The 10,853-nt window shown below is 43.6% G+C and overlaps 1 protein-coding gene across 1 annotated transcript in view; it reads right to left on the reverse strand.

The window, feature by feature from the left end:
- Nucleotides 1–1,901, reverse strand: part of LOC122787906 (ADAMTS-like protein 3) — a 255,659-nt gene extending 253,758 nt beyond the window's left edge. Inside the window, exon 1 of the mRNA XM_044054830.1 lies at nt 1,252–1,901. Coding sequence (XP_043910765.1) covers nt 1,252–1,340 — 89 coding nt within the window. The 5' untranslated portion in view covers nt 1,341–1,901. The remainder of the gene's footprint in view (nt 1–1,251) is intronic.
- Nucleotides 1,902–10,853: the final 8,952 nt, after the last annotated feature.

Raw genomic sequence — 10,853 nt, forward strand, 5'->3', positions numbered from 1 at the left:
AATTATTCAGACACGTAAGAAGGAAACTAGAGTATCCATTCAAAACGCACACACGTGCGCACCCATACATACACACACACACACACACACACACACACACACACACACACACACACACACACACACAATCCACACATACAGCGAATGAGACCATGACTAAATGACCAGTCTAGCAGAGTGATCTTAACCATAAAGCCACCAGGCTATGTATGCTTTGGTACCTTAAAACCCAGCTACTTAAGCTCCTTGAATTTTGGAAAAGTGGAACTTTTTAATTCCTAGTATTCTGATGAATCATTTTTTTCTGGTATTTACACGAGCTATGGTTTATATTGTCCTTTGCTTCTGAAACTGCAGCCAGAAAAATTATGTGCAACCAATCGTTGATAAAATATAGAATTTAAGAGGAAGCAGAACTCTACAACTCCCAGAAATCTGCTGAAATGATACTTTGCCTTTTCTGGGCAAAGCAGCAAACTTATAATTTTGCAATGAAATGAGATTGACAGTACTTTTGCTCTAAACCGACAAGCCTCTTTGAATCATAGATGTACACTAAAACCAGACCTTAGTGAGTTGATGACCCTACAGAGTCTAATGATAATTATGTCTATTACCTGTAGATTCTGGAAACTCTGACTATTTGATCACTTGTATTCTGGAGAAAGTGGGTTTTCCAGGCTCCCCGAAACCATACCTCTCAACTGTACAGATTTTCACAGAATGTCCAGATTTTTGCCTCATGTTTTAGTCTGTTTCTCATATAATTGTGGTTTTCTGGCAAATCATTGAGGGTTGAGGTCAGAAAATAATGGCAGAAGTTTTAGTTTCAGACTTCATACCCTTTTAGAAATGTCATGCTAATGCAAAATCTGTTATTCTATCCATTTTCTAAGTTTGCAAGAGCAATATTTAAAAAGTGTCCTTATTTTTGGGCCTTTGCCACCCTCACCCCCACCCCACCCCCTATTATTGAAGGCTTTGTTCACATTTCTTGCTCTGAGGTTGAGAGGTATGTCCCAAACCCAGAATACAGGAAAATAAACATCACATCCACTACTGTTTTACCAAAAAGTAAACGTAATTTAGTTTGATGAATTCATTAACTTTATTGAATTAGTCTTGACATGTTTTAGAATTTGGTGAAATGAGTTTTACCGTCCCATTAGTTCTGCAAATAGGGACTGTAGTCCTGAAAGACTTATACAAGCTATATTACTAAAGTACAAAGGAAAAGAAGTTAAAACTCACCGGTGGGGGGAAAAAGAGGGTTGTCGTGGGTTCTGGGGAGACATGAAACCGCAGAGGGTAGTTAAATGTTGGTGCCGCATATTCTTCATAAAAGAGAATGTGACACTGGGGCAGTGCCGTCCACTAAGTCCCTGGAACACCTGATAAGTGAAGGTAATTGAAACCGGGATCCGGCAGAGCTCTACCGCGGAAATATCCACCGTTAAAACGAATCAAAAATAATTACTGGGAATTTCTGTACTGTGTCTGAAATAGATAGTTGATTACCGTAGGCACAGCTCCAAGTTTGTCCTTTGGTACACGTGTTACAGAAATTCATGAAACTGTACAACAGCGGGGAAAAATAATTTTACTGTATATCGGTATGATCCGTTGCCTTAAGTTAAAATTTTGTTTTACGGGTTTCCTTCTGATACCGCCAGTGTTCTTTTTTTATCAATAAGTATTTTATTTCATTAGGTACATGAAATATCTCAGTGTCCTTATTTTGGTCTCACTTCATTGCTTTTCTCAGCTCTGAATAGTAAGCAAAAGCGCTGCCAAGGCTGAAAGACACAAACAAAACCCGCGATGGTCCGAACTGCATTACCCTGAAAGTTGTGGCAGTAGTTCCCAAACTCAGTCTTTACATTCTAGCGGTCTTTCCCTTAATAAACTCGAAGATCCAGCTGTGGGAAACAGCTGGCACATTAATATTAAGTAAAACTGTTAGGGATCAGTTTAACCGTTTTTACTCAGGTACCGCCCCTCCGTCGAGTTAACCTTTACAGCGCGAGCTGCTTTTGCCTTCTTGCCATGGCCAGGGCAGTACGTTAGCTTATAAGTATATATTCTTTCAAAGTCCCTCTAAGTCCTTATTTGGTCACAATAAGAAACGCTGTAAATAATAATGTATATACAACTTTGCAAATTACTTACACACAAGGCGAATTTGACCACTACTCCTGCTCTATAATTTTATGAGAAAGCCACGTGGCTAGCTTTTATATAACACATGGCACGCACCTGTGGTTAATACCTCTCAAATGTAGATTGTTACGAGGGATGTTCCTTATTTTTGTTAAACTGCCCATGGTTCTCATAGCCACACACTGAAAGGGTCTGTCAAACATTCAGTCTTAAGATTTTTTTTGACGGATATAAATAATACTGTTATCAAATTAATTCATCAAAAGCACATTTATAAGTGTAAATCAACACATTCTAACTTCATTTGTCACACCTCTGAACTGTCCCTGATTTTCAGGGACGTCCCTGATTTTGACGCAAATTTTTGCTCTGTCGGTCTTAATCCCTCCTATAACAGGTGACTTTTGGAGATATGGTTGTGAGTTACACTCACTAAATATTAGCAATAATTAGAGGTATAAACTTATTTTACTTCAGAAAATGCACAATAACTCATATTATCTTATTCTGTTAATGTCTCAAGTTAACAGAACTAATATTTTAAAAAAGTGTCCCTGATTGTTTCTAGATTTGTCCCTGATTCTGTTGAGATTTGTCCCTATTTAGTTGAGAACTATGTTTGAGCTTCATAGTTGAAGTTGTTAGAAAGCTATTATTAAGTGTTCCAAACTGTACACATTTGTTCCATATTATAAGAGGCAGTGTTCCACATTTTGGAGATGATGGAAGTTTAAGAGCTATGCCTGTAGTAACCATCCTGCCCTACTTATATTCATAGGATCATAGGAGATTTCTAGGCTATCGACCCGGAAGTCATTTTAAGCCTAGCCGTTTCATCCTAATGTAATACCATAGAAATGCTAGTCAATACCCAAGATTGCATTTAGTGATGACTGCCCATGTCCAGGAGGGTTGTGGGCTCTATCCCCAGTAAGAATTTACAGTCCCCCATCCACTCGTCCAGGTTCCTCTTGCAAGGGTGCCGAAACCATTGAGCGAGGAGGAACCTTTACTACGATGCTACCTCACTCGATACTTTTCTCCTTCTTCTTTCCTACTTCATAGACACTCTTCCTTTCTCCTTCTCAGTTTTCCATCCTGCCCTCTAACACTCTTGCTATAACTCTCACTTAAGAGTGATCTCTAAACTGCTCTCATCCTGTCTCCACCTCCCCTACCTAATTTGCAGATGTTATTCATCTAAACATGCAGAGAAAGTTGCACAGTCTTTAATTAATGACTATTTTTTTATACTTTATTATTTATTTTTGACAAACTTCCTATACTAGCTGTTTACTATATTTAGTTAAGTTAGTGAGTACAACTGTAATGTATTATTTTTTACTACATCCTTTTTGTACAATGGAGCCTTTCTCTCTGCTGTCTACTAAAAATGGATAACATGCTCAGTCAGACTACCCTAGTCAACAAACAGAATAAATACATAAATAAATAAATAAATAAATAAATAGGCAGATAGCAACTCAGTGCTAGAGGAGGGAGCAGCTGACCTCATGGCACTGCTGCCCTGGTGGAGAACAGGTGAATGCATTTGCATACTGACTAAGAAGAGGAAAGACGGTTCAAGATGGGGCAGGATTCACGATGGCTTGCACGGAGTCTAAGAGTCGTGTAAGACTCCATGCAGCCATCGCAATCCAGGAACAGCCCGAAATACCGTGTAAGAGACCAGCTAAAACGTCTCTTACACGGGCAGGGCGTGGATATGCTAATTACCTCACTTGCAGCCAATAGGCATGCAAATGAGGTAGATTAGCGATCCACGAAGCTGAAACCAGCCCGTGTAAGAGTCGTGTTAGGTGCAGAAATGTACTCAGTTGACAACTGAGTACGTTTCTGCAAATAACACAATGGAGCCATGACAGCTCCAAATAAAGTGTGCATATGTATCAGGCAGCATGCCAATGGCCAAATATGTGGCCATTGGCACGGTAACCCGATGCAAACATGAAATAAAATTAAAAAAAAATTCGGCGATTGGCGAGGTTTAAACGCAGCGCAGCCCCGCGCAAACAGGCTGCGCTAAATAAGACATAAAAATAAAGGTTTGAAACCCACAAATGTGGGTTTTATGCAATGCATGGATGTACAATGCAGGGACTAGCAGACCGAAAACAACATGGCCACCGTTTAGTGGTTGCTAAGGGGGGAAGCTGAGTGTAAGACACGTAACTAAGCATTAGTAGGCAATCCTATGTAAATGAGTGGTAGGACAGTGAATCGCACTGTCACATAGCAAATGAGCACATCCCGTGTAGTGTAAGAGTTAGATAAGGGGGAGTAACAGAGTAGGAGATAGGTGACATCACAGGGGGGAATGTTAGAAAGAAACCAAACTCATTGAAGCAAAATGGTATGTGAAAGATGTCAGTCACACAGCATAGAAAGAGGAGTCTCAACAGATAAGCATGGGAAAGTCAAGAAATGGAAGGTGTACACTGTGGCTAACACCAAAGTTTCTTGCTGTGCGTGCATGCGCGTGCTGGGAGGCGCGAGTAAGACAGAGTGCGCGCGTGTAAGGCAGAGTAAGCATGTATGAGCCTGTTTAAAGATCTGTAAACCTTTTTGTGCTGGTGTGCGCGCGTTTTAACCCGAATAAGCAGATTCTAGTCCGTGTAAGCATGTGTGCGCGCGTGGTAGCCACTGTGAGCGTGTTTTCGCTGGTATGCGCGCTGCTTCCCCCTGAGGAAACAGAGAGGAAAAAGGAAGCAGAAGAAATAGTAGGAAGCTAGCAGGGAATACTGGTAGAGCTAGCAGGTGAAAACAATTAGAAGCAGGCAATTACACAGGCAGAATACTAGCCCAGCCCAGCACTTAAAACACTGCAAACAGCATTGCAGTATGTTTCTCTCAAGAGACACTGCAAGACAGGAGTAAGCTATTAGAAGTGAAAACTGAAAAAGCTGCACTCAGACCAAACATGCTAGGGGCTGCCATAGCTGTTATAAGGAGACATAGGAGACTTGCTGAGGGTGGTGACAATGCAAATGCTGCCAGACAACCCACAGTGAGGAGACGGAGAAGAGTGTACAGGCCCAGGGTCACCTACCAGGGGTTACATGAGCTGGAGATAGTGGAGCGCTATAGAGTGGACAGAGACCTCCTGCAGCAAATTGTTGAGCTGTGCAGGCCATGCCTCACACACAGAACCAACAGAGAGGAACCCATCCCAGTGGAAACCAAAGTAATGCTACCCAATGCCAGAAGTCTAACCTGCAAGGTGCATGCAGACCAAACCCACCACAGCATGGAGAATGGTAATATCTGTTCTGTAACAGAAACCTGGGTCAAGGCCCAGAAGAGCGCCCTAATACTACCAGGTTATGCCTTATACCATGCTGTACAGCTCCAAAACATGGAACACACTACAATAGGAGTGTGGCTATCAGTAATTGTCAAGGATAACCACACCACCAGGTTGGTACCACAGCAAGAAGCAGCATGGACTATCCATGGGCAAGTAACAGTTGCTCAAACTGCGTCCCTGTTTGCAGCCTGCTACAGACCACCCTCACAAACCCAGGAACCCCAGCCAGCCTTCCTGAAGACACTGCAGAGTATGAATGTCTCAACAAATACCAAACAAGGCACACACAAAGTATGACATAGGTGGCAATCCATTATGTACGGAAGAAGTAATCAGGGACCTAAGGACACAAGTGGACGGTAACCCGTCATGTGGCACTCACATTGCCAAGGTGGCCAGGAAGACCTGCTGTATTGCCCACCTTAATATGAAAGGATGCACATGTAGATCAAGAGAGGTCACTGTGCCCCCATACTCTTCCCTTATCAGGCCCATACTTGAGAACAGTGCTCCAGTTCAGATGTACCTTACCCGACACCTGCAGCAGTTAGAAAGACCCCAAATGTACCTCACCAAGAGGATAAAGGGTCCAAACATTTGTCATCTGCTGCCTGGCTGAAGAAACCACAGCCCAATTCACATGCATACTGCCCAGACAGAGGCAATATATGCCTGATGTACAAGACCATGTCCAATCCAGAATTAATGGACATGCTCCACTGCAGAAACTCCAAATCCAGCAGAGACACCACAGTGAGATATCTGAACCTCCACACATAAATAAATAGGATGTGCTGGAGGGACAGGTCCATAACCCAGAGGCTCCTTACACTCTGGAACAGAATCCCAGTCCATGATAGGCTGAGCTCCACACTCATACACAACAAGAGAAATCCGGTCATGTGCATGGGAGATAGTAGGTGCACACTGGGGGCCATCCCTGTGTCACATCTAGTAAAGTAAACTCCAAATGGGCATAATATGCACATTGCAAGGGGTGTCGAAAGACACACACAGTCTGTCTATGCTCCAACATGGCCAGGGCAGATAGCCTAGTATGAACCTATGAACATATGACGATACAAATTGTGCAGGACACAAAGGATAATCACACAGCTGTCCTAACTGATGGTAGGAACCATGGTGATAATCCACACATATGATCTGCAGTACTCAAATATCACAAACAATACACCAAACCCACACACATTGCCAACATCCAAACTAACAGATTCTTTGCAAACTCCCCACCAGCACCAAACTGCCAAATATCTATCCCAGCAGAGTGCTGGCCCCCTGACATTGCAGATGCTGAGGTAACAGCCAGCATCTACAAAGCAAACCACACAGCATCAATTGTATCAGATGGTGTCCTGGGTTGTGTCCAACAAGTACTGTAAGAAGAATGGAACACCAAATAGCACTACTGCGCACCATCAGTCTTACCACAGGATATGTACCCAAAGAGCAGTGTACAGCAACAGTGGTCCCTTAACACAAAGGTGGTGCCTGAATGGATACTGCAAACTATCACCCCTCAACCCTGACTATCTAGGTTGGCAAAGTAATGGAGAGGATGATCATGGATCCCAGGAATAACGAGATTGGGTACCTACAGACATTGGACCCTACCCAGTGTGGCTTTCATAGGGCAGATCCTGCCCCTTAAACATGTCTGACTCATGTGAAACACACACCAAGGCCATTGATGAGGGGAATGTGGTTCACACAGCCTATCTGGACCTTGCTAAACCCTTCCATACAATACCCCAGTTGTTCAGTACAGATAAGCTCACCAGCCTAACTATAAACCCCTATCCAAGTAGATGGGTTGCAAACCAGCGCAAGGACAGAACTGACCTGGTCAGACATGCTGCAGCCATGTCAGACTACAAACCAGGTACAACTGGCATCCCACAAGGCACGGTCCTGGGACCTCTCTTGTATGCTATATATGTCACATAGGTACAGGCCAACATGGAAGGACTCTGTCTGAACAGGTTCGCAGATGACTACAAACTGCCCACCATATCGGACCCTCCAGCTGACACAAGCATCCTACAAAAGGCACATATAGAAACAGACGAGTGGTGCCACAGCCATGTCAACAAGCTAAATACAGAATAGTGTATAGTCATCCCCTGTGGAAACACAGTACGTGGCCACAAATTACCACATAGGGGTTAACCCATTAAGTACATCAGGAGCAATAAGAGACCTGGGGACACAAGGTGATAGGTATCCTGCATGTGACAACCATGTGTCTGTAGTGGTTACAGAAACATACCATATACCCACCTAATCATGAAGGTAAGCACAGCTAGGTCAGGGTAGGTCATCGTGCCTCTCCAGTCATCCATCAGCAGCCTCACAATTCTGTACAATGGCCCTTGTGGGATGTACCTTAGCAGACACCTGCATCAACTGGAAAGACCCCACAAATACCCCACCAGGAGGATCTCAGAGCTGTAACAGATGCCATGTGTTGCCTGATTAAACAAACTGCAGCTCCACACAGTGCCATACCGTCTGGCTGGAGGTGATCTGTGCCTGATGTATAAAGCCATGACCAAGCTGGAATCAATGGACATCTGGCACCATGTAAAATCTGAATGCTGGTGACCTATGCAGATGACAGGCCTGAACCCCAGCACAGACATAAACAGGACATGCTGTACCGATTGGTCCATAACCCAGAAGCTCACTCCACTCATGACTAAACCCCAGTACAGGTTATCCAGGGAGTCCCTCATTGACTGTCATCCAGAGGAATCATGATGACTGGATGGGAGATGGTAGGTGTACCCTGGATATCACCTGTATGTCACGGGTAGACAGAGGCACAGCACACTATCCTTGACATATGTCATGGCAAACACCAGTAAATATGTGTGTTGAAGGACAAACACTCTCTGACTAGCATTACAAATGGCCTAGGGCATATGGCCATTGTTTGTCACTGTCCACACAAGTTGTGGAATACATTAACAATGTCGGACAATCCTGTTCTATGTTGTCCATATCTGAACAAATTGCAACATGGTCATATCTGCACAACTGGCCCTCAACCAGTCTGGTGTGCTCACTATAAATATTACAAGCAGTGATAGGACTGAAACCGATGATACTGTCCACCACAGTGAAAGTACTGAACCAGTACACTATACAACAATACACTGTTTGGTCAGTATGAAAGGATGTTGACAACTGTATGCAAACTATCCCATGGCAACCCTGCAGGCACAGCATAATGCCTGTTAGGTTCAGACACAAAGCAGTTGGGCAGTAAGAACACAACCTGATGTCCAACACTCAACTGTACATATGAAATATAGATGAAGTCCACACACAAACACAAATGTGGTGGACCACAATACTAACATATGGAAAGTTCACACTGGGCATGCTCGCACACTTAGATAAATGAGACGTGTCAGTCAAGAAGCCATAGAAACTGTGAACTGGGCATGCTCACACACTTAGGTCATGTCACAGTTCAGCAGTTGCACACACATATCTGGCATTTGTATGTGTTAACACAGGAACCTCCCACAATACAGAAATCTGCCCAGTGCACACAGTGAAATTACAACAGAGACATAAGTAAAGTACTGGATCCCACTCATATGCAATCATCTGCCACAGTACACAAGTTGTTCATAGAGATAGGGAAAGCTATGGCAATAAAGACCCACAAACAGTATATGAGCAACAGATACTTGCATCTGACAGGTAAACATATGTCCGTAGAGTGCAATACTAGGCTGTTGTCCCTAGGGAATACAGAAGGCTATCCAAAGTGTATTTGGTGTCTGCCTCCACAGTACAGTAGGCCACTGTGCCTCAGCAAAGTTAATGCATATATATGCTCTCCCCCTTACTGATGGATAGTGACAGATGTACATACCTCTTCATAAATAATGATGTCAGCACACTATACATATGTCAGGAGCACAAATGATACCCAGTAATTTGAATAGTGCGCTCAGCTACTGCGTCTCTCACAAGTGTCATAATATAGTTAGGTAGGGGTTTGAATCCTGCAAGTGCTCAGTGTGTGTGTGTATGTGTGACTGTGGGGGGGGGAGTAGTGTGTGTGCAATTCTGTGTGTAAGAGAAATGTTCCTTTTGGCAACTAGTACAACACACCACATGCTGCATATTCCACTGTCTAGACACTGATGATGTCAGCACCCTATATGTACAGCAAGAGAAAGCAAGCTTCCTAGTAATGCAAATAGTGCGCTCTGCTACTGCGTCTCTCACAAGTGTCATAATAGAGTTAGGTAGGGGTTTGAATCCTGCAAGTGCTCAGTGTGTGTATGTGTGACTGTGGGGGGGGGGAGTAGTGTGTGTGCAATTCTGTGTGTAAGAGAAATGTCCCTTTTGGCAACTAGTACAGCACACCACATGCTGCATATTCCACTGTCTAGACACTGATGATGTCAGCACCCTATATGTACAGCAAGAGAAAGCAAGCTTCCTAGTAATGCAAATAGCGTGCTCTGCTACTGCGTCTCTCACAAGTGTCATAATAGAGTTAGGTAGGGGTTTAAATCCTGCAAGTGCTCAGTGTGGGTATGTGGGGGGGAGTAGTGTGTGTGCAATTCTATGTGTAAGAGAAATGTCCCTTTTGGCAACTAGTACAACACACCACATGCTGCATATTCCACTGTCTAAACACTGATGATGTCAGCACCCTATAAGTACAGCAGGAGAAAGCAAGCCTCCTAGTAATGCAAATAGCGCGCTCTGCTACTGCGTCTCTCACAAGTGTCATAATATAGTTAGGTAGGGGTTTGAATCCTGCAAGTGCTCAGTGTGTGTATGTGTGATTGTGGGGGGGGGGGTAGTGTGTGTGCAATTCTGTGTGTAAGAGAAATGTCCCTTTTGGTAACTAGTACAACACACCACATGCTGCATATTCCACTGTCTAAACACTGATGATGTCACCACCCTATAAGTACAGCAGGAGAAAACAAGCCTCCTAGTAATGCAAATAGCGCACTCTGCTACTGCGTCTCTCACAAGTGTCATAACACAGTTAGGTAGGGGTTTGTATCCTACAAACACCATGTGTGTTTTTGTCACACAGTTTGTCCATGTGTGTGGGGTGTTGTTCCCAATATTGCACGACATAGATCATATCAGTAATGTCAATGCACACATGATGTATGTGTGTGCCACATACACATATGTACCTGTGACCTTCAATAGTTCCCATGTCTGAAGCCTGCCTCATGTGAATACATGGAATCTGCATTAGACAACTGTATGACTGTGGTGTTCTGTGCAGGGGCTGCATGTGGTATGTGCATATACAGTGTGAGTCGTATATGGTGTCATCCTACCAGCGAGGGAAACA

The sequence above is a fragment of the Protopterus annectens genome, chromosome 13.part0, assembly GCF_019279795.1.
Source record: "Protopterus annectens isolate FY-2018-M chromosome 13.part0, PAN1.0, whole genome shotgun sequence".
NCBI classification, from domain to species: Eukaryota; Metazoa; Chordata; order Ceratodontiformes; family Protopteridae; genus Protopterus; species Protopterus annectens.